This window comes from Bos indicus x Bos taurus, chromosome 3 (assembly GCF_003369695.1).
Source record: "Bos indicus x Bos taurus breed Angus x Brahman F1 hybrid chromosome 3, Bos_hybrid_MaternalHap_v2.0, whole genome shotgun sequence".
In the NCBI taxonomy this organism is placed as follows: Eukaryota; Metazoa; Chordata; class Mammalia; order Artiodactyla; family Bovidae; genus Bos; species Bos indicus x Bos taurus.
Window position 1 is genome coordinate 120135578 of NC_040078.1, and position 24214 is coordinate 120159791.

The 24214-nt window shown below is 61.7% G+C and overlaps 1 protein-coding gene across 7 annotated transcripts in view; it reads right to left on the reverse strand.

The window, feature by feature from the left end:
- The window catches only part of PASK (PAS domain containing serine/threonine kinase), a 34988-nt gene that overhangs the window by 869 nt on the left and 9905 nt on the right, over positions 1-24214 (reverse strand). For 4 of the 7 annotated variants that reach the window (XM_027538168.1, XM_027538169.1, XM_027538170.1 and 1 more), the window contains 14 exons: positions 23737-23907; positions 22911-23051; positions 22251-22385; positions 20000-20260; positions 18523-18676; positions 14926-15019; positions 11952-13234; positions 10733-10914; positions 10187-10354; positions 7986-8111; positions 7763-7897; positions 4710-4909; positions 2020-2153; positions 240-386 (listed from right to left, as the gene is read on the reverse strand). In XM_027538168.1, coding sequence (XP_027393969.1) covers positions 240-386; positions 2020-2153; positions 4710-4909; positions 7763-7897; positions 7986-8111; positions 10187-10354; positions 10733-10914; positions 11952-13234; positions 14926-15019; positions 18523-18676; positions 20000-20260; positions 22251-22385; positions 22911-23051; positions 23737-23907 — 3331 coding nt within the window. Of the gene's footprint in view, positions 1-239; positions 387-2019; positions 2154-4709; positions 4910-6345; positions 6747-7762; positions 7898-7985; positions 8112-10186; positions 10355-10732; positions 10915-11951; positions 13235-14925; positions 15020-18522; positions 18677-19999; positions 20261-22250; positions 22386-22910; positions 23052-23736; positions 23908-24214 lie in introns of those variants that run through there. The other 3 variants (XM_027538171.1, XR_003510475.1, XM_027538172.1) reach the window with 3 other exon arrangements.

Genomic DNA, 24214 nt, shown 5'->3' on the forward strand with positions numbered 1-24214 from the left:
CTAGGCCTCCACCTCATCTGTGGATTTGTCCTTGTCACGGGTGCCCACGGGTGTTCACCCACCTTCTAAGGCCCCTGGGGCTGTTCAGGGCCTCTGGAGTCCGGCTCACAGGCAGCAGGCTAGCCCTGGGCCCTCACCTTGGTGTCCAGGGCAGTGCGTAGGAGGGAGCCCCCCCTCCCCCAGAGGCAGGGGGCGACTGGGACCCCCTTGCCCCACAGTGCACGGGCTGGGCTGCTCACCTGACTTGTTTAGCCGACACACCTCCTCCCAGGTGTAGTCCGCCAGGTTCACGGGCTGTGTCACCCAGCGGTCTGTCACCAGCTTCTCCAAGGTGGTACGCTGCTCGGGCACAGGCTGCAACAGCCCAGACATGAGGTTCATGAGGTCTGGGGACGGAAGGGCATGTGGTCAGAGGGCTGAAGGTGGCCCAGGCTGGGGGTGGGTGGCGCGCACTGTGCAAGTGCAGGGCCTGGGCCACCGATTCTGACCAGCACCGTGGGGCTTCTGGAAGGCGGGGTCCCTGGCCATGCTTCCCAAAGTGCTGCGGGAGGTGTGTGGGGCCCCTGAAATGAAAGCTTAGTGCTAGAGCTTCCACGCTGCTCATGACACCAGGGGGCAGCAGCCCTCATGTGGGCTGCCCGCTGGGGGCTCTGGAGACACAGAGCCATGGACACAGGCATCGCGTGGCGGGAGGGGGGGGAGGTGCAGCTGCGGAGCCCCGGTCTCTCCCCACGGGAAGGGCGCATGAGTGCTGAGGAGAGCCCCAGCCCTGAGTCTGCATCTGGCTCCCACTTTCTTTAACAGCATGGGTGTCACCGCAACCAGGGCCACTCCAGACCTCAGTGCCCGGGTGACTGTCCTGAGAGCCCAGGGAGTAGAATTCGGAGCAGCCCACTCGCAGGTGGAGCAGCCTCTCCAGGGTGGAGCAGCTCCCCCAGCCCCAGGGTGGGGCATCCCCTGAAGGTGGGGCAGCCCCCCAGGGTGGAGCAGCCCCTGAAGGTGGAGCAGCCCCTGAAGGTGGAGCATCCCCCAGGGTGGAGCAGCCCCAGAAGGTGGAGCAGCCCCGGAAGTTGCAGCAGCAGGCTGCAAGAGCCCCACTATCATGGGGATCCAGAACGTTAGGAAAGCTCTACAATTCCTCCAGGTGGCTCTAGACTGAACTGTACCCCCCGCAGATTCCCCGTGTGATGATAGTAGGAGGTGGGGCCTTTGGGAGGTGAAGGGGGTCAGATGAGGTGGTGTGCCCCACCCCCCCCAGCATCAGTGCCCTTATCAGCAGAGGCACCAGAGGGCCTGCTCTCTCCTTTCTCTGCCCCGTGAGGACACAGGAAGAGGCAGCTGTCTACCAGCCGGAATCCGCCAGCACCCTGACCTCGGGATCTCCACCTCCAGACTGTGAGAAATAAATGTTAGCGCTGTAAACCCCGGCCTGTGATGGGCAGGCATGGCAGCCCGAGTGGACTGAGACTCGGGCCTCCACCCTGAGCGAAGAACCCAGGCACAGGCCTGATGCCTAAGGGAGCCTGTCACCTCACCACCTGTGGTGATGAATGAGTGCTCTTGGATCACATGTCGTGACTGGGAGACCTCAGAACCCTGTGGTCCAGCTCCCTGGAGCTCCTCCAGGCATGGGTCTGAGGGGCCATCCAGGCCCGCTGGCAGGGGTCGGCACTGCAGATGCAAGCCGCTCTCATAGCTCTGCGGGGAGCCAGCTCACAGGCGCTCCAGGAGGGACAGAACCCTGGTTCCACACGAGCGGTTGGGGGGGTCAAGTCCATCCTCCCCCTCCCTCCGGCCATGCTCAGAGGCTGCCAGTGTGTCCCTCAGAAGACAGCCCCTCTGGTCCAAACTTCCCTAAGATCAGTCATGACATCAAAGTCACCTCCAAATCGCCTTTCTGTTCAGATCAAAGTCTGAGAGGAACGGAAGAGAGAGCGAGCCAGCTGTGCCTGTGTGGGTGACACCATGCACTGCTGTGAGACAGGAGCCAGCCCAGGACGTCCGCCCGTGCGAGCTCACCTTCCGAGACCAGATACGGGGGGTTTATTGCGGCCTCCATGGTCTCCTCCAGCTCACAGAAGGGGTTCTCCTCGAAGATCAGCGTGTACAGCGTGACCCCCATGGACCACATCTCCAGCTCCGGCCCCCGGTACCTGCCAGAGGAAGAGGAGGCACTCGGGGCGCTGGGCCAGCCCCACAAGACAGCCAGGACCCCGCATGTCATCCAAGAGCAACCCCCAGCGAGACGCACCATACTCCTCGACCACGTCCGCCCCCCGCCAGCCACTGGGGATAAGACGACAAGCAGAGGCCCACTCAGCAGTGGAGAGACCAAGTCAGCAGGTGGCAAGGGGCTGAGCACAGTGTCCGCTGGGGAGCTTCCTGGAGGAGGAGGAGGGAACACCCAGGAGTGCAGGCAGTGCCAGGCCCCCAGGGACCTGGGGAGCCATGGCGGCTTCAGAGCAGGGCAGCCTGCCCTTCAGAAGAGACCTGAAGGAGCCCAGGGTGAGACTGGCACAGGCGAGCCTCTGTAAGGATGAAGCAAGCCCTCAGCAGCAGGAGGGAGGAGATGGTGGGGCGCGGAGTCCAGGCGGCCACCAGCTGGAGGAGCGGGCCTCGGGGATGGCGCCCCGGGGTGCTCTTGGTTCTCCTCTGTGCTTACAGATCCCCTCCTCCCAGCTACCATCCCTGGGCTCTGAGAGGCCGGCTCTCTGCCAGCCATCTGCATGGTTCAACCCTAATGCCCACAGCAGACCAGCAGGGTGAATCCACCTTTTCCTGCACAGAGGCCAGGCCCCACGCTGCCAGCGTGCTTGGTCCCTCATGTCTGGAGCTGTGGGTGGGGGCGGGGGCAGCCTGGGGAGCAGCTGTGTTCATCAGACAGGAGTGCAGATGCGGCAGCTGAGGGAGCTGGTGAGCAGAGGCCCAAGAGGAGCCTCTGCCTTCCAGGGGCCACAGAGGGCCAGGGACCCCAGGAGGCAGGAGCCGGGGGCAGGGGGCCAGGAGGCAACCATGAGGGCAGAGCTCAGGAAGTGAGAGGAAATGCCAGAACAAGAGAATGAGGCTTCAGCAGAAAGAGATGGCAAGGACGCTGGAGGCCAGGAGAGAACGCCAGAGTGGAGCAGGAGTCGGCACTCCTGCTGTAAAGAGCCGGTGACGAGCGCAGGCGGGAGCCGCGCGGCCTCTGGACACTAACCCTCTCCGCCACAGCTGCACAGAAGCAGCCACAGACACCCGTGAGCCCACAGGCGCAGCCCTGGGCCAACAGGACTGTCCTTACGACAGCAGTGGAGGCCAGTCTCCCACCCAGGGATGGAAGGATGTGGAAACGAGAGGGAAGACACAGGCAGAACCTGCGGTGAAGGTCCTGGATGCTCTAACCACGAGCATGCCTGGGAGACTGGTCAGAGCCACGCTTCTCCAGAGGGCGTGTTAAAGAGACACAGTGAAACACCCGCAATCAGACCTGCCTGGAGCTCAGCTCATGCGGGTAAAGACCAGTTCCATTGCACGTGGGCAAGACAGGAATCTACGCATTTAGGGCACAAACACTGAGCACCGTGTCCATGCTCAGAGCAGCCCTACAAGCCCTGAGCTCCGTCTCGACCTTCTCTCTCCTGAGCTCCCTGAGACTGGGCCCTGCCCCAGCTAGGCCCCCAGCACAGAGTTGGACCCGCTTCTCATCTCGGCAAGAGCAGGGGCTCGCCCCACGCCCAGCTGACATGGAGGCGAGCCGGTCAGCGCCAGCACCGCCAGCAGCAGTGGGTGAGCCCCAGCACGGGCCCTGCGTTGGCGCTTCATGCCTCACGCGGCCAGCCCGACCGCACACCAGCGCACTAGCCTGCTGGTGCTGGCATCAAAATAAACAACTAAAAAAATTCTCTTCATGCCTTTGAAGAGTCCCAAATTTGGGGACTCTTTATCTTCTCTTAACTTTTGATTATAGTGAACTCCAAACACAAAAGGTGAGAAGGCAGTCTAATGAACCCCTGGCTTCCCCGACTGAGCTTCCTTTTCCTGCCCACTGACCTCCCGAAGCATACTGTGTCACTCGGCACCCTCATCACACAGAGGCACAACCTGAAGCCGCTTCCCTCTGCTGCCGCGGAAGGTGTGAGCACAGGCTGCCCGCCCGGGACACCTACGGGTTCCCCATGAGGACCTCGGGCGTGCAGTACCCGATCGTCCCTCTGCTGCCGCGGAAGGTGTGAGCACAGGCTGCCCGCCCGGGACACGTACGGGTTCCCCATGAGGACCTCGGGCGCGCAGTACCCGATCGTCCCTCTGCTGCCGCGGAAGGTGTGAGCACAGGCTGCCCGCCCGGGACACGTACGGGTTCCCCATGAGGACCTCGGGCGCGCAGTACCCGATCGTCCCTCTGCTGCCGCGGAAGGTGTGAGCACAGGCTGCCCGCCCGGGACACGTACGGGTTCCCCATGAGGACCTCGGGCGCGCAGTACCCGATCGTCCCTCTGCTGCCGCGGAAGGTGTGAGCACAGGCTGCCCGCCCGGGACACCTACGGGTTCCCCATGAGGACCTCGGGCGCGCAGTACCCAATCGTCCCTCTGCTGCCGTGGAAGGTGTGAGCACAGGCTGCCCGCCCGGGACACCTACGGGTTCCCCATGAGGACCTCGGGCGCGCAGTACCCGATCGTCCCTCTGCTGCCGCGGAAGGTGTGAGCACAGGCTGCCCGCCCGGGATACCTACGGGTTCCCCATGAGGACCTCGGGCGCGCAGTACTCGATCGTCCCACAGAAGGTGTAGAAGAGCTTGCCCCGCTCCAGGTAGGCGGCCGAGCCAAAGTCGATGAGCTTGATGGAGAAGTCCTCGGCAATGACAATGTTCTCGTCCTTGATGTCCCGGTGGAGGATGCTCTCGGAGCGCAGGTACACCACGGCCGACACCAGCTGGAACAGGGGCCACCGTTGTGAAAAGGACACTGAACACAAGGCCTCAGAGAAAGAAGGTGAAGCCGACTCTGTGTGACCCCGTGGACTGTAGCCTGCCAGGCTCCTCCATCCCTGGGATTCTCCAGGCAAGGATACTGGAGTGGGTTGCCGTGCCCTCCTCCAGGGGACCTTCCCGATCCAGGGATCGAACCCGGGTCTCCCATGTTGCAGGAACTCTTTACTATCCGAGCCACCAGGCCTGCCCCTCGGCAAATCCCCAGGAACACCAGGCGGCACCGTCAGCGAGAGGGACCGCGTGTACGGCCCTGCGGGACCCACTCGCCTGCGCCTGTGCCCTTCCAGGGACGCCCCTCATAAACACTGTTTCTAAGGTCTCGGTCTGTGTGCCACCAGTGACCTCCCCGGCAGACATTCACTCACCCCACGACAGGCAGAACGATCGTCTAGGGAGGACAGACAGACGGCAGCAGAAGCCACAGGACGCGTGGTGGACGCTTGAATGAGTGTGGCCTGGGTTGTGTGGGCAGTGGCCCAGGAGAAGGCCCAGAGGGGCAGTGATTTCCCCAGAGCTCATCGGGCAACTTGAGCAGGGCTGGGAGCAGAAGCCCAGTATCCAGGCTGCAACTTCCAGGCTCTGGCAGCTTCTCAAAGAGCAGCGCAGAGTGGAGCCATGCTTTCCCCAACGCCTGTGGCCTTTCAGCGGTGCGGCCTCAAAAGAACTCCCGGGAAACGGGCTAGCGCATCAGTCTCCACTGTCTCCACTTCAAGAGGGTAGTTACTAGGATGTACTGCTGCCTGCCCACACGGCACGTGTAGTGTGGGGGATCAGTAGCAGTAGCACCTCAGTGAAGTTTAAGTAAAATTAGTAAGACTGCTGACCCCACTCACCACTCGGACACCAGCTGTACCGATGAGCACCGTGATGTCGTGGACACAGTCATTCAGATCGTTAGAGAAAATTTTACATTTACAAGTGAATATCTTTGAGTCAGAAGCAACAATTAATGGCAGACAAACTAAGCTGAATTAATTAACTTTAAATAAATAAAGAGGGCTTCTCCGATGGCTCACCAGATAAAGAATCTGCCTGCAATGCAGGGAACACAGGAGACACAGGTTCAATCTCTGGGTTGGAAAGATCCCCTGGAGAAGGAAATGGCAACCCACTGCAGTGCCCCTGCCTTAAAAATCCCAGGGACAGAGGAGCCTGCTGGGCTGCGGTCCAGTGGGTCACAAAGACTAAGCACGAGCAAAACAGAGTTCTGTTGGCTCGGCCAGAATGAATGAATGAACATGTATTTACACACACACACACGCAGACGTGTGCACACCTGCACATCTGTGTATAGACGACGCGTGTGCATGTGCACGCGTAACACTGCACAGATGTGCGCACGCACACGGATGTCTGTGCTTACACATTCACACATACGCTCACACGTGTATGGACATCCACCGACATACACACAGGCACGTGTGCGTATCAGGCCCAGGTGGGAAGCAGAAACCACGTGCTGCTCTGAATATGGACAACTTTGAGGGTTACTAATTGCAAAGCAGTAACAAGCCCGAATCGGGTGAGGAGCTGCTCACCACAGAGGAGAGCCGTGCACCGAGCAGACGCGACCCAGAGCTGGAGGCGACGCACACACTTGCACGCGACACTGCCGTTCTGTGGAGCCCCGAGTCCACGTTTACACGTGAAGCCCACTGTGCACACTGATTTACGAAAGGGCCAGGAGACTTATTGCAGAGTCAGCGGCGTCAGAGCCCTGAATGAACAGCAGTCAGGCAGCAGCTGTGGGTGACTCCACGTGTCATGTCACACGGAAACCTGTTTGCCATGAAGATTTCAGAAACAAACCTCCACCATCAAGTAAAGGAGATGCCTGTATAACCTTCCAGGGGAGGAAGACAGGGAGAGGTGGCATTCTTTGGGCAGAACTGTGATGACCAAAACTTACAAGTAGGTGCCTCAGAAATTTAATTTCAGAAATCCAGTAATTTCTGGGCATTCATAGCTTTGGGGAAGAAATACCAGTTCATGGAAGCTGTTATTAGAAACCAAGTCAGCTCCAGGAAACCAAGAGCAAACCTGTGAACTGGTCACATCCCCCCACCCCGCACCCCCTGGCATCCCTCCACCTTTTCCAGGGAGCAAGGAATCATCTGGAATGAAACTCCCACATTCCCCAAACCAAAGAACTGTTGTCTCCCCTGCCCCACCCCAACACCCAATTTCTCTTTCACAGGACATCTTTCTACTTAGTTGGCTACTCTCCCTTTCCAAAAAATAACAAACAGACTAAGATCAATACACGGACAGACACGAAAGAAACCAAGACAAATAACCGAGATGGCCAGAACCGCAATCTTTGCAGGTCTATTAACCGGGCAGCTACATCTACTCAGCACTTCCCGTGCGCCTGACTCGGGCGTGCTGCACGGGGGCCTCTGCACTCTCTGATTGAGCCCCAGCAGTCCTGTGAGACACTGGCTCGGGTGAGGCCCACGTACAAATGCGCAGGGTCTCCCCATGGCGGACAAGGACTCAGATCAGATGCACAGCCTGCAAGCCCAGCCCGAGAGCTGCACTGGTTCTTCTTTGAGGCTGGGTGGGGATCATGTGAATGTAAACACACTTTAATCTTCATCCCACATCCCTGGTCACCCCAGGGTGACGCCTGGCCTCACTCTTCCTCCCCAACCCCAACCTCACTCTCTCTACTTCAACAGTAGAATCCTCTTCTCGAAACACGTGTCCTACTCAGTAACACTCCCAAACCGGAGGCCGGGTCCAGCTTCACTGACTCTGGAGTCCTGGGCCCAGGCGGCCAGGCCCGGCCTTACCTGTCGAAAGATGTAGCTCGCCAGGGGCTCATCGAGGCTGGGATGGCGGTCAATGAATGCAAACAGGTCCAGGCCGGAGCCGTGCTTCTCCATTACCAGCTGAAAGAAGCCTTGGTTCTCAAACACGTCCAGCACCTGGAGAGAGAGACACGAGCTGGGTCCAGCCCTGCCGGGACACCTCCAAGGCAGTGCGCTCGGGCACGGACATGAGACGGCACCCCACCTTGATGATGTTGGCGTGCTCCACCTTGCACAGGATGGCGATCTCTAAAGTGACCTTCCCAAGCTTGGGGTCCTCAATCCAACAGTCCTCCAAAACCTTCTCCTTCTTTATGAACTTCACCACCACCTACGGGAGAGACGGGGTGTCACTGCAGCCCTTCCCACCGGCCCCCGGCAGCTGTGGAGCCTCCACTTCAACCTAACCCCACCTCCACCCCCAGGAGTCCTGGAACGTGGAAGAAGAAGCCTGATAACAACCGTCCAGCCTGAGGGGGCCAGGAGCAAGTCGGCAGCCAGCCGGAAGTCCCGAGTGGACCTGCGCGACCTGCACAGCGGCAGGATGGGGGTGATGGAGGACCCGGGGGGCTGATGGCAAGACCAGCGCTGGAGGTCTCCGAGTGGGTGTTCCTGGCAAGACCAGCGCTGAGGTCTCGGAGTGTGTGTTCCCCAGATACCCCACGTCACCCCAATTTCTCAACCGAGGACTGGATGTCCCAGCCAAGAAAATGAAATAAGAGGCCTGAGAACTGGAAAAAAAAGAACAAAAATGTCAATCATGTTGGCTTGGAGAACTAACCAAAGAGTTCCACAAGATGGGCGGACAGAAGACAAATACATGGAAAAAATGGTGTGGTGCGGCCACAAAAAAAGGAAGAGGAAGCCCACAGTGCCCGCTGGGTTGCTGATGCAGACCAAGAATGAGGTGACCGCCCGCGGATAAATAAAGATGGCAACAGAAACTTAACGAGTCAGCCAAGAAGCCCGTGACGCCCAGAGCAGTGTGTTTAAACCTTAGGAGGTGTGAGCACACTCAGAAAACTCCACACGACACAGCGCTCAGTGTTAAGTCACAGCTTAGAAACACACATTCAATCCAAGAAGCTAGAAAAAAGCAAAGTTTACACACAGTACCAGAAAAGCAACATAAAGAAAAGAAACACTTGATGAAAAACATGAGCAATTCTCTGGCAAGTCCAGCAAAGAGGGGAAAATGTGCCACGAGAGTGAGGCGAGCAGGGGGAGCAGCTCTGGCCAGGAGCACCCGCAGACGCGACGGCACAGCGGCGCCAGCCACCACCGGCGTCCCAGGAGCACCCGCAGACGCGACGGCACGGCGCCAGCCACCACCGGCGTCCCGGGAGCACCCGCAGACGCGACGGCACGGCGCCAGCCACCACGGGCACCCCCAGCTCCGCGGGCCCCACACGACTAATGCGCAGAAAGGAAAAACACTCATCTACACATGAATGTAAATGAGAAAATCCCAGATAAAAACGTTAGCAAGCCAGGGGGCTTCCCTAGTGTCCTGGGGCTTAGACTCTGCACTCCCAATGCAGGGGGCCCGGGTTTGATCCCTGGTCAGGGAACTAGATACCACAAACTGTGACTAAAAGATCCCACGTGCTGCAACTAAGATCTGGAGCCGCCAAAAAATTATAAATATTAAAAAATATATATTAGCAAGCCAAGTTCAGCAACACACTAAAAAAATGTTATAAGGCAATAAAGGATTGAGTCTACGAATAAAAGTTGACTGTGGTTATTCACATGTTAATAAAAGAAACAAGAATATGATCACTGCAATAGATGCTGAAAAGTCATTTGGCCTAAGTCAACATTTATTCCTTAAATCAAAAAAAAAGTGAACTGAAAATGAAATAGCCTCAAACAAAAAGTATCCATCAAGAGATGAAAGAGCCTCAAACAAAAGGTATCCATCGAGAAATGAAAGGAGTCACTGGAGTGGGCAGAGGCCCACCAGGAGGCTGGGCGGCATACCTGTTACTCCTCATGGCTCTGCGGGTCCAAGTCAAGGTGACAGCAGGAAGGAAAAGAAGGCGAGGAGATGAAACAATAGAGAAGGCAGCACAATCGTCAGTGCCAGCAGAGGACCAGACAGATTGACTCAAAATCTCTAAAACCAGCACGACTTTCAACAGACCCCCCTGCTGTCTGGCCAAGCCTACAGCCACGGCAGATTCCGGCAGCGACGAGAAGCGTGGCGACAGGTGCCACACGGGCCCTCCCAGGAAGCAGCGGGCCAGGCCCGGGACATCCAGGCAGCCTGGGGGTTTGCAGGGACAGGCAGCATGGTCAGCAAACGCCCCAGGCCTACCCACAATGGGACGGGGAGGGAGGGTGTGAGGTGCATCAGAGCCACCCCCCAGCACCCAGACCCCCCACCCCTCAGGAGCCCAGTACCTCCTTATTCGCCTCCTTGTCCACCGCTGTCCACACGAAGCCAAAGGCCCCGCTGCCGATCGGGCTGAGCGTGCTGTACTTAAGGGAGTACGCCCCCTCGCAGGCCGCCAGCCCCTCCAGCTCCACGGCCTTGGGGGGCTCCTCAAACCAGGGCTTGGTTCCAAGCACCTGTGACCACAAAGGCAAGTCTGAGGGGCCACACGCAGCACGCTGAAGGACAGCGGAGGCGGCCGCGGCCCCCTGCGCACAGTGGGCAGGGAGAGCGGCAGCCACTGCCCCGCCCACTCCTCGGGCCCCTGGGGTCCCCAGCCCGAGACTGCTCTCCAGAGGGCACACCCAGGGCCTCAGTGTGCCAGTCCAAACTGGCGCTCACCAGGCCCCACCGTGCACACGCAGCACGTGCAGACTTGGAAGCCACGTGCGGCTCGCGCCTCACCCAGGTCGGACAGCAGCGTGGGGAGCCACGCAGAGCCTCTCCCGCCCTGGAGGGCACGGGGCGCTGACGGGAGGGGCAGTGGACAGCAGGCACCGTCCGCAGACACCCACCTCCCCCAGGCTGGCCGCAGACGGCTCGCAGGTGGAGTGCGCAGAGCTCGGCAGGCTGGCCAGCAGCAGGTGGGTGTGCAGGGCCGAGTCCAGGCGGCCGTGCCGCAGGTCCTTCACGAGCCAGCAGCAGAAGAGGGTGGCCGGGCCCTGGAGCTCCACGCGCCGCACCTCGTACTGCACACCTGCAGAGGGCGGTGAGACCAGGCCCCACTGAGCCCCACAGCCGTGGTGAGGCCCGGCCACAGAAAGGCGTGGTGAAGCCGGCGGCCGCACCTCCCCGGCACAAGGCCAGGGGCAGCCAGAGGCCAAGCGACTCTGGGGACCCGCCCCCAGCCACCAATGCAGATGAGCCTAAAGAAGCTGCCCCAGCACCCTCCACGCACACACACAGGTGCGCCCGCTCTGCACACTGTGCCCACCACAGCACCCAGCGGGCACAGGTGCTCGTTGACACAGCCTCCTGGGGACACAGCAAAGCAAATGTGACTATCTTCTTCCTGGCAGGGGGTTTACAGGTTCTTTTACTTTCTTCTTTTTAGTCTTTTATTTCTAGTATTTCTGGAAATAACATATATTACTCGTGAAACTCTTTTAAGGTTAGGAAAAAAGCCCTGTAGTCAATGCCAGGAAACTGGCAGTGAGGAAAACAACGGGCTGAAATGCAGCACCGCTGGGAAATTAGGGAAATAAAAGCGACAAGCCAAGGGCTGACCGCTAGCCCCGGAGCGGGGGTTCCGGGCGGGCAGCCTCCTTGCACACGGACCACATGCAGATGTGAAATCCCACACGTGCAAACCTCACCCAGAATGTCAGAAGACAGTGTGGAGAGCCACACAGACGCTCTCCCGACCCCGGAGGGGCGCGGTGCTCACCCAGACCTGGCTGCCCCTGAAGCCCGACAGCGTGTGGCGACCCAAGCCCCGCCTCCCCTCCCGGCAGGACTGCCGAGGCCGGGGCTCTGGGACCCCACGCCCTGCTGCACCGCACACAGCGGCCTGGACCCCGGGCTGCCCCCAGCACACGTGCTTGAGGTCCTAACTTTCAAGAGGCAAACTATAACTTCAGGTTCTTTTCTTAATATAATTCATCATTTCTGCCACACTATTCCGGGGATGAAGCCCTCCAAGACACCAGGATGAGGAGGCCCCCCAGCCCCACAGAGTCCACTCTGGGGGCAGCAGGAGACCAGGCCCCGCCGGCCCCACCCGGCCGCACATACTCAGCTGCGAGCCGTCGCGGTGGCGGCAGCTCCCCACGTAGGTGCCCTCCTGGATCTCCGGCTGCAGGTCAGCCGCCCTGAGGGGTGCAGGGCCGGGGCCCTCGGCTCTCACGGGCGTGGAGGTGACCTGGAGGCTCAGCCCAGGCGCCTCCAACGGGCACTCGTCCTCAGGGCCGGCTCCCGGCACGGGGAGGACGCAGCTCGGGCTGTCGAGGCCGTTCACATCCCGGTGCTCGGAGGACACCAGGCAGGTCTGGGACGGCTCTGTCTCCTCCAGGCCCACGCGGCTCTCACGGAAGCGCCGGCCCCCACCCAGATCAACACAGGTGCCAGTCAGCAGCAGCAGCTCCCGGTCGTCCAGCACATCTGACCGCTGCCTGGGCAGGGCACCCACGTCCGCGTCCGAGCCCACCAGCGAAGGCGAGGGTGTGCCCCCGAGTTCAGATGTGGCACACGAACAGTTGGAAGAAGTTCGGTCTGTCCAGTCCCTGAAAACAAGCTCCTTGAGGTTCCAGGAAAACGAATTCTCGCTAGCTTCTGTGACCTCCACAGCCTCAAGGGCGCCGGGCAGGTCGGTGGCCAGGGCGTAGCAGGCCGAGGAGCTGCCCGAGCGGCCACCCCGTGGGTCTGTGGCTCTCAGGTCCGACAAGGAGGCAGGGGCAGAGGGCGGGGGCTGCCCCATCAGGACCAGCTCAGCGTAGGAGACGCCCCACGGCCCCGCCAGGCTCGAGGCGGACAGCTGCTCCTTTATCAGGCACGTGTGCAGCTCCTCCCTGTCCTGCTGTGCCCCCAGCCAGGGCTCGTCCAAAGGTGGCGTCGAGAACAAGAGCTGCAGCGTCCCTGGGGCGCTGGGGGCCGAGCGCGGGCCTCCCGGCAGCACGCTCTGCTCCCCCTCGGGGTCCTGCCCGGCCAGATGACCCTCGGTGTGGGGCGCGGCCGTGGCAGCGTCAGGGCCCTGGCCTGACTCGCTGGTGCCACCCCGCCCCTCCCGCACCTCCTGACATGGGCCATGCGTCTCGTCCCCACCACTCCTGTCTGCCCCGGGGGTGGCAGCTTCGGAGTCTTCCTGGGAAGTAGATGGCTTCGTGTCCCCCAGCTCAGATCGACTCCCCGGCTGAAGGCCCCAGCTGAGGAGCTCTGCTGTCACCGGCTGCTCTTGCTCTGAGACAGAGCGCTGCTGGCCCTCGGGTGACGATGAGCCGCTGCGGGCGGGTGGGCCTCCCTCGGGCACGTCTCGCGGGCGCTCGGGCGGTGACTGGCTTCCTTCTGGGATGCTGTCCCCCCTGCGGGTTGTGACGCAGGACGACACAGTCACTTAGGAGCCACAGAGGTCACACGGACTCCCCCTCCAGCAGAGACGAGCACAAAGTGATTACCACCATGAACAGGACAGGAGAGAAGGTGAACTTCTATGACAAAGTTAAAAAAATGAAACACCAAGTCACATGTTCTCCAGACAAATCCACACTCAGCAGTGACTCACCCAGGCTCAGTCGGAGCGCTAGGACCCTGTGCTCAAGGCTGCGGTCCCCACGCTCACCTGGCCCGAGGGTGGTCAGGCTCCCAGCGCGGCGGGAGTTAAGGGGAGAAAGGAGAGGAACCATGACAGCTACGAACGCCACCAGATCCACAGCGCAGAGCGGGAGAGGGAGAGGAGTCGGGGCTGGGAGAGCTGGGTGCAGGGTCCTGGGAGCCAGAGCACAGAGCCCCCGGCACGCTGGGGATGGGGTACCACAGAGGAAGAGGCCACCGCAGCCCCAGGTGACTGCGGAGCCACGGACAGGGGCCCATCCCGGCCACTAACACCCACATGGCACAGTGCTGGGTGCTGCCCTGGGTCAGCCCAGGCTGGACAGTGGCCCCGAGGGCAACAGAGTGGCCGTGCCTGGCCTGGCTGGGGGACAGGCGTGCAGCAATGGGTAAGCATTGCAGCAGAGGGCCAAGAAGAGGCACCGAGAGGCAGGCCCCGCTCAAGGACCTCGGCAGTGGAGGCGGCTATGAGCGGGATTCCAAGGACCTGCAGGACTCTCCAGGGGAACCAAGGAGCGAGGGGCCCTCCCCTCCTTGCCCTGTGCGTGTGAGCACTCAGCCAGGACTGATGGGTCCACGCTGCTGCAACCACCGAAGCGAAGCCAGAAGCCAGGGCTGGACGCAAGCGGCAGGGGCTGCGTCTGCGGGCCGTGGCGCCGCTCGAGGGGCAGGCTTGCCCCGGGGACGCACGGTGCCTCCAGCACGTGCACACGTGTGGGAGGGCGTGTCCGAGCACACACGTCTGTGTAGCGAGGGCTCAGCCTCCAGGGCACGGGAGGTGGTCTGGGGGAGAGCTGGGGCACTTTTGCTGCTCACCGTTATGCTTCAGTACTTAAACACACACATTCACACAGCACGGGTTTAAAACATCATTTCAAGACAACTTGAAACCTGTGCGGTGTCAATAAGCCTCACACGATGGCTAACAAAAGAAGCCAGAGACGAGGAAGTGCATCCGGTCAGGTTCAGGACAGGCCCTGCTGACCTTCGTCCTGACCCCGGGGCAGCGAGGGGCACCATGCGGAGCGGGAGCAGGCCTCCCAGGGGCAGAGGAGAAGACCCAGCGAGGCGGGCGCGTTGCTGCCACTCAGTCTCAAAGGGATTTTTCAAAACGAGAACCTGGCTGAGAACACAGAAGCGCTGCGCAGCAGGACTGTGACCACTGAACAAGCGGGTCTCACTCCTACTTTCCTGAGCTTTCCAAACTGAGCCCTGCTCCTCTAGATGGAATACTGTGTTGTTTAAAAACACACAGCAAACAGGGTCAAGGGGTTTTCCAAATGAGGAAGTTATGCTGGGACCAGTTCGCTGGACCCTGACTAAACGCTTCCTTCCCCATAAAGCAGGCGGCGGCACGGCCATGTGGGGCACCGGTGCCACCTCCGGCGCCCAGAGCACCTCCCCTCCCCTCCCGCGCGCACCTCCCCTCCCTCGGAGGGCTCACCCCGGCGGGCAGGCGGGAAGGGGGCCTCCGGGGGCCGTGGGGCACGTGTCCTGGCTCTCCGCTGGCTCTGGGGTCTCGGTGTCCACCTTTGCATCTGGCAAAAAAGAGTGTTTCCCACTGGCTAGCGCATGCCACTGAAAGCCTCCTCCTGTGCGCTGGGCAGGGGCAGAAGTGCTGCCAGGCCCACGCCCACAGCACAACCCTGGCTCCCAGCCCAGGCCTGGGCCTCTCACTGCTGACAGCCCCCAGGAGCTCCACTCTCTGACTCCGGGAGAGAACCAGAGGCCTGCGGCCTGAGGCTGCGCCTCTCCTCAGGGCTGCTGGCCTCCCTGCCATGCCCAGCCTGCTCCCTTGCCCAGGAGGCCGCCCGCTCCTTCTGGCCTGAAGGCCCGAAGAGGCACAGCCTCCCCAGCTCTGTCTCCCTCTGGAGTGTGGAGTCTTCTCCGCCTCATTGCTATGCTTATGGAACCTGGCTCTGCCCAGGCTCCAGAGGCCAGATAGAGTGCCAGCCTACAGCAGGGCTGGGGCACCGCAGTGACTGGGCTGGCAGGGGCGCGATGTCCGTGCTGCGCAGCAGCCTGCACGGGGGAGGCGCCTGGGAAGAGCCCGGCCCCTGCGGGCAGGAGTGGCGGACAGGCACCACGGGCAAGCATGCGATGCCCACAGGCCCACCATCAGACCGTGAGGGCAGAGCTCCTGTGACGCTGCCCGCCCACCTCCTACAAAGAGCACGAGTCACACACACATTGAAAGAACTTAGATTCTGGAAAAAGAGAAAAGGGTATCAGGGACAGAGAAAAAAAAACAGACGAAAAAAGGAGTCTTTGCAGATAGAAAACCCCAGGTACAATGAAGGAAATCCCACGTTAAGAACAGGGGTCACTCAAAGAGAGTCAGCAGCCTGACAAAGCATCTATTAAAGAACTGGACCCAGGGCCATCGTTGCTGTCCAGCGGTGGACGTCTGCTCTTTCAAAGCAGGGGGGTGGGTTTACCCCCACAAGGGAGCGAGAGCCACACACCACAGACCAGCTAAGGCCACGAGCACAGCTGCTGGACCTGTGCACACTGGGGCGGAGTGCACGGGGGGGAGGCCGGGAGCTCGGAGGTGCTGCATGACACGGGAGATACCCCAACACCACCCGAGCACGACAAACACACCTGACGGGGAGACACCCCAACACCACCCGAGCACAACAAACACCATCTGACAGGGAGACACCCCAACACCACCCGAGCACAACAAACACCATCTGACAGGGAGACACCCCAACACCACCCGAGCACGACAAACACCATCTGACAGGGAGACACCCCAACACCAACCAAGCACGACAAACACACCTGACGGGGAGACACCCCAACACCACCCGAGCACGACAAACACACCTGACGGGGAGACACCCCAACACCACCCGAGCACAACAAACACCATCTGACAGGGAGACACCCCAACACCACCCGAGCACAACAAACACCATCTGACAGGGAGACACCCCAACACCACCCGAGCACGACAAACACCATCTGACAGGGAGACACCCCAACACCAACCAAGCACGACAAACACACCTGACGGGGAGACACCCCAACACCACCCGAGCACGACAAACACACCTGACGGGGAGACACCCCAACACCACCCGAGCACGACAAACACATCTGACAGGGAGACACCCCAACACCACCCGAGCACGACAAACACCATCTGACAGAGAGACACCCCAACACCACCGGAGCATGACAAACACACCTGACGGGGAGACACCTCAACACCACCCGAGCACGACAAACACCATCTGACAGGGAGACACCCCAATACCACCCGAGCACGACAAACACACCTGACAGGGAGACACCTCAACACCACCCGAGCACGACAAACACACCTGACGGGGAGACACCCCAACACCACCCGAGCACGACGAACACCATCTGACAGAGAGACACCCCAACACCACCGGAGCACGACAAACACACCTGACGGGGAGACACCTCAACACCACCCGAGCACGACAAACACCATCTGACAGGGAGACACCCCAATACCACCCGAGCACGACAAACACACCTGACAGGGAGACACCTCAACACCACCCGAGCACGACAAACACACCTGACGGGGAGACACCCCAACACCACCCGAGCACGACAAACACCATCTGACGGGGAGACACCCCAACACCACCCGAGCACGACAAACACCATCTGACAGGGAGACACCCCAACACCACCCGAGCACGACAAACACACCTGACGGGGAGACACCCCAACACCACCCGAGCACGACAAACACCATCTGACGGGGAGACACCCCAACACCACCCGAGCACGACAAACACCATCTGACGGGGAGACACCCCAACACCACCCGAGCACGACAAACACACCTGACAGGGAGACACCCCAACACCACCCGAGCACGACAAACACACCTGACGGGGAGAGCTCACGTCCCATCAGACTCACACAGTCACACCTAAGGCCTGACACACACCATCTGACAGGGAGCACTCACGTCCCGTCGACACCACAGTCACATTTCCCCTCCCTGACTGTATTAAATCCACTGGTGTTTCCTCCAAGTCCAGGTCTTTCCACAGACTCGCCCTCAGGTGACAGCACCCAGGGCGCCAGCCTGGGAGGGCCCCCGAGCCGACACCAGGGCGCCTGGTCGAGCCTCCTGGAGTGGAAGTGAGCTCCCTGGAGGCTGCCGGAGCCTCCGCTGGGCCTCTGCTTCCCGGGGCTCCACCTGCAGAAGCCCCGCACCGCGCCCCTCACACGGTCTCACGGCGTCACGGTGTGGACTCGGGGCTTTTATTGGAGTCATCCTAAATGTTCAGTTAAAAGCACTGGAAGGCCTCCCTCGTGGCTCAGGGTAAGGAATCCGTCTGCCCGTGTAAGAGACGCAGACTCAGTCCCTGGTCTGGGATGAGCCCGCGTGCCGAGGGCGGTGAGGCCGGGCACCACCGCTGCTGAGCCTGCGATCTAGATCCCGCGAGCCGCAGCCAGAGCCACGAGCCTCAGCCACTGGAGCCCAGGCACCCGAGAGCCACTGCTCCCCAGCAGAGGCCACTGCAGCGAGAAGCCCTCCACCTTGACTAGAGAGGCGCCTCCGCTCTCCACAGCTAGAGAAAAGCCTGCCCAGCGACAAAGACCCTGCACAGCTAAAAATAAGTAAGTAAATTAGAGGAAAAAAAAAAAAAAAAACACTAGGAATAGACAAAACTAAACAAATCCTACAAGACTGCTGCCTCAGGGATGGACCTGACGTCAGTCCCGCCTTCGGCTGCTTACAGAAAGCTGCGTCACTTACTCGCACAGCAAGACTGCCAACCAGCTGTGCCGCCGGGCGCAGGCACACGTGACTCACTTGGGCATCTCCCGTCCTGCGCTCTGCACCAACACAGCCGTGAGATCCACGCAAGCGCCCCATCCCCTGGGGACGTGGAAGGCCCACAAGAGACAGAGAAGACCACCAAGTCCACAGAGCAGGGTCCCCACGCCACCACTGCCCCCATCACGCCCACGCCCACCCCCAGCTCCAGCTCCTCTCCCGTGCAGAGGGTGGCCCAGGAGGAGGAGGGGGTGTTCTCACCCTGGGCTGTGCCCGCAGGCTCGTCCCCCGTGCTGACCCCAGGCCCACTCTGGCTGCCAGCGTCCAGGCAGCTGGCCAGGTCCCGCAGAGGGAAGGAGCTGTCGTAGGCAAGGTCCATGTGGTGGTAGAAACCGGGAATCAGGAAGGTGATGTTCTAGGGACAAAGGGTGCTTCAGAACTCGGCAAGGCCCCGCCTGGGCAGAGAGCAGAGGACGCGAGCAGGCCCGGACGGGGTCAGAACGACCCCAGGTCAGGATGCAAGGCCCGGACGGGATCAGAACGACCCCGGGTCAGGACGCGAGCAGGCCCGGACGGGGTCAGAACAACCCCAGGTCAGGACGCGAGCAGGCCCGGACAGGGTCCGAACGACCCCGGGTCAGGATGCAAGCAGGCCCGGACGGGGTCCAGGACGGCCCCGGGTCAGGACGTGAGCAGGTCCAGAACGCCCCCAGGTTAGGACGTGAGCAGGCCCGGACAGGGTCCGGGACGACTCCGGGTCAGGATGCGAGCAGGCCCGGATGGTGTCCAGGACGGCCCCGGGTCAGGCTCCTCTCGGCAGGTCCGAGCACCCCCAACGCCCACCATGGAAATCGTAACTAGTTCCTCTTTCCCTTAGCAAACCCTAAGCAGCCTGCATTCACGGACTCCCTGCAAGGACTCGGTGTCCCCACGTTCCTGTGGGATGCCCTTGTCCAGAAAGTACTCCAACTATGTGGTCGCTGACTTCAATTGAACTGTTTCATTTAATTCAAACTAGCATTTCTATTAGAAAACAGGGAAGGATCTCTTTTGAGGCTCTGCTTAAAGTTCTGGCTGGCTGGCTGGCGTGCAGTGCTGGCCCCAGCAAGGGTGGCGAGAGGCGATGGCTGCCCATGGGCATCGAGGTGCTCAGTGGAAGGCATGGGGAGCCCAGGCCAGCACCCACCTCAAGAGCCGGGCCAGCCAGGCGTGGGGCCAGGGGCAGGGGCTGCTCAGGTGCCGAGTGACACAGCATACATACAGCAGCCTTTCCCTCCAGTGTGAACCACCCCTCCACCAAGTGGGGGCCCATGCCCCTCCCCAGAAGCCCTGGAGGACCACCGAGACCACCAGGGAGGCCCCCTCAGGTGGCCTGACAGGCTCGCCTACCCGCAGAGCCCAGCCCAGCCCAAGAAAGAGGTTACAGAGACGCCCCCTCCGAGCCGACCCACCGCCACCCCCGGATGGTGGGAGGAGGCATGCAGGCTGTGACACCACCCTGCAGGAACTCAGGCCAGACCTCGTGTGGGACAGGCTTTTGGGCAGAGCCCCTTCCCTCTCCTGGGGGGCACCAGGCACGCAAGGGCTCTGTCGGAGGTCCAGACAAACGGGCACAGGTGGGGCGTGGGGCCAAGGCAGAGGTCCCGCTCTCTGGGCCCAAGTCCCCAGGGAAGCCGGCCACTGCAGCAGCAGGCAGGGCGCACAGGCCTGAGGGGGTCACGCCCGGCCCCCAGCCCACCTTGCCCAGGAGCTCAGCCTTTCCGTAACCAAACAGCATGAGGGCAAAGCTGTGGTTGATGCCGTAGATGGTCCCGTCCGGCAGGAGCGTGATGAGCCCACTGATGGTGGAGAACACCCAGATGGATGCTGAGTAGCCCCCGCCAGGGGCCGCCTCGCCATCTGTAGCCTCCTCGCTGCCCGGCTGGGACTTCAGCTTCAGGCTCACAGGGAAGGTGGCTCCATCCCTGGCTCTTCCGACGGATCTCTGAATCTTGAGGTGCTGAAAGAAAGACACGCCACTGTGCCCACCGCGGCACCTCCGGTGGCCCAAGCTGTGAGGCTTTGCTGCTCGGCGGGCGCCCCCGGGACACCCACCCTCCACCCTGCTCTTCCTGCCTCATCTCCCCACCACCCCACCCCAACCCTAGGCATGGCAGAGGCCTGACCAAGAGCCGTGGCTGGGCTGGGACCCAAGCCAGCACGGCCGCTTCCCACTCCAGAACAACCCGAACACGGTGCACACGGGCCATCCAGCCACGCGCCAGGACCAGCCTGGCCCCTCTCCCAACCCTGCAGGAAGCGAGTGCCTGCCCACTCCCCACCTGGACCACCAGGCCCCAGCACCCGCCTCTGCAGGCGGGGGGCGGGGGCTCCCCAGACTGCTGGCCTCCAGGTGGTCTGTCCATCTCCGCTCTGCCTCCACGGCCCCCATCATCCACACAGCCAAGTCCTCCATCGTGTTTCTCTGCTTTAAATGCTCAGAACCTGTCTGCTCTCCTGAGCAAATCCCACAAGAGCAGTGTGTAACAGGCTTTCCTGGTCAGCTCCTTGCTGCTCTAGAGACGGCCGGTCCCCAGGCCTGTGTCTACCCCTCTCCCAGTGCTGCCTGCCTCCTTTTTAAGGGTTCCCCGCAAGATCTGCAGAGGCCCGAGGCCCGAACATGGGGGAGCTCCCTGCACCAGCCCCGCATCCTGACCAGGGGCGGAATCAAGACCCCAGGCTTCCCCTGGTAAGACCCCGGGCCCCGGTGAGCCCTGAGGAAAGAGGGCACAGCCTCTTTTGCGGCAGAGGTGGCAGGTGGATCCAGCACGGAGCTGCTGGGAGCGTGCCTGCACACGCCTACTGGTGCACACGCGCGCGCGCGCCTCCTGGCACACACAGACACGCGCCTCCTGGCACGCTCACCTCCTCTGGATGTGTGCCTGGGGTGGGACACAAGCGTGCTTACGTTCAGAGTTAAGCAAGGGCTTCCCAGGCGGCGCTGGGAACCTGCCTGCCAATGCAGGAGCCAGAAGAGACGTGGGTTCGATCCCTGGGTCGGAAGACCCCCTGGAGGAGTGCATGGCAACCCACTCCAGTATTCCTGCCTGGAGAATCCCATGGACAGAGAAGCCTGGCGGCTACAGTCCACAGAGTGGCGAAAAGTAGGACACGACTGAAGCGACGTAGCATGTCCAAAAGGACTTATGCCAGCCCGCCAGAGTTAAGCATAAGAGGCTGCCGAACAGTCCCCACAGTGGTTGCGCCAGCTGAGCCCCACAGCGTCGGGCTTCAGGAGGCCCGCTGTCTGAGGACAGAGCAAGGAGCATAAAGAGAGGACGATGCGGGAGGGGAGGCTTCCATCGACGTAGAGGGACTGAAGCTAGTACCCCACCTCCCGGGAGGGCCCGGCTCTCAGCCAGAAGCCAGAGGACAGCCAGGGAGAGCCCACGACGCCCTGGCAGGGTCTATCTCCTGCAGCAGCAGAGCCGACCTCACCCCAGCTTGACCACCCCTTTCTGTCTGACCCTGCAGGCCGCTGATTGCTACATCCAGTGAATCCTGGCAGCGCGATCTCTATGAGAAGGCCGTGCGCTAGTTGTGAAACAGGGCCCCTGGGAACTGGGGGGTCCACCTGAGAAGAGAACCACCCCCGCCCGAACCTCCACTGCCCCCTAGAGCTGCCGAGCGACCGCCACCACCTGACCCGCAGTCCTGACTTGGGCGGGAGACAACACCCACCAGTCACTCCTGCTCCTCAAGCCCCCAGACCTCTCAATAAAGAGGCCCCAGCAGGAGCTCCAGGAACGGGACCGGGGACAGGGGTGGCCAGGCGGGCGCCGCAGAAGCTCGGAGCCTCGGTCACGACTGCAGTGCAGACACCCCTGCCGTCAGCTCATGAAGCTGAGTCTAAGAACTCGACCGACACAAGACAGAGAGACTCCAGCGGCCACAGGGCCCAGCCTCAGCCAGGCAGCGCCAGTGGCCCGGGTCCTGCCCTGAGGACCTACCGTGGGGACGTGCTCGCCAGGAGCGGGGAGCTGCAGGGAAGGGATGAGGTCTGTGATGCGCTGCCCAACCACCTCCTCCCCAGACGCGAAGCCATGCAGGTGTGCGAAGAGCCCGTCGCAGGATGTCACGGTGCCCTGGGAGGAAAAGCCGGTGTCAGCCTTGTGACCCACGTTTCCTGCGCTTCAGCTTTAAACCTCACTGAGCCTCCGTGCCTTCCAGCTGAAGGCAAGGCTATGGGTGCTCCCCCCGCCCCACCCTTGGAAGTGCAGCCACCCTCAGAACGCTAGACGTTCCCAAACGCGTGTTCCCCCAGGCACCCACAGAAGCCCGGCTCACGCTGGAGGCTCACGGACCACACACACACCCGGCACCCCGCGCCGGCCACCACCCGGGGGCGATGTATGACTTTACCCAAGTGTTAAGACCATCCGCTGGGGGGCCGGGCTCGTATCCCACGTGTATAGGTGAGGGAACAGAGGCCAGGGAGGCCGGATGCCCTGCCCAAGTGCAGCTACCAGGAGGGCAGCGGGCACACCCTCCAGGCCCCAGGCCCTCTTCCTGCCCGAAGGCCCCGGGGAACACCACGTGCTGACGTGCCGGGGGGGGGCGGGCCCCGAGTGGTACAGGGACGCACAGCTGGGGACCCAAGCGTGACTCACGTCGCTCCGGAACGCCACCCAGGCCGAGACCCGCTCCACGGGCTCCAGGACGACCACGCAGCAGAGGCTGCACTCCTGCTTCACCCGCTTCATCCACACGGAGACCGGGGTCCTCTCCCCGCTGCGGCTCACAACGTCCACCTGGGCACAGAGGGGCTCAGAGCGGCCCGAGCCCGGCCCGCGGGCACGCCTGCCTGCTGCTCACCCACCTCCCAGACAGAAACTAAGCAAAGCGCAAACAAGGCCTCCGACGCCTGACTGTACGGCCTCTGAGTGAGCGGCCTATCAGAAGAGTACGTGTTCTCATACCCCACTTCACGGTAATAAAGCGAGGGGAATGTGGCAGCCAGGCTTCTCAAAGAGACACCCCCACATGCTGAGTGTCTACATTTCCTTCTTGGCGCTCGTCCCGCGCACGGGTTATTTTCTGCGTGTACGTGGTCCTATCTAACTTGTTTCAGGGCCTGAGGCTCAGGGCTCAGCATTTAACACGCAGGTTAACATGCAGCCTGTTAACGTCCAGCCTGGATACACACACGGGAGAGCCCAAAGCTCCAGGGAGCCCTTGCAGCCATGCCAGCCCCCAACACCACCAGACAGCGGGGCATGGAGATGGAGAGGGAGACGACAGAACTGCAGCTCCCCGGAGCCTGGCCTGGGCCCTGCAGGCTTGCAGTGCGCTCCTCCTCCAGGAGCACCAGGAAGGCACAGCGTCCCCACTGACGTGGCCTCCCCGACGCCCACCCCTTCCCAGCTGCCTCCTACACCAGGGCCGAGGGTGAGACGGCCGACTGCGAGCACCGGCAGCCCAGAGGCCCGCACTCACCACGGTGCCGAACGCGACGGCGGCGTGCCCGTCAGCCTCCACGTGCTCCTCGCTGAGGGCCTGCACCACGTCGGGGTCCGGCTTCAGGAAGAACTGCGTGAGCTTCTGGCCGATGAGGTCATGGCTGCTGTGGCCCAGGAGCCGGCAGGCCCTGTCGTTGGCCACCAGGATCTGCGGTCACAGAGAGGAGGGCCCTGTGTCACCAGCAGCTCCTCCGCCCCCTGGAACAGCCGAGGGGAAGGCGGCGCAGGCCTCACTCCCCACCCCGCCGTCGGCACTCTCGGCAGAGCCACCCCGGCTCCTCCATCCCAGAGAAACAGAAACCGCTGCTGGCAGTGCGGCAGGCAGTACGGAGACTGCAGCCAGGCCGGCTTCCCCCAGCAAGATGGGCGCGGAGGTGCGGGCCAGCCCCACGCCCACCCATCTGAAAGCCTCAGCTCTGCGCACACAAACACGCATCCTGCAAATGCATTTGCTT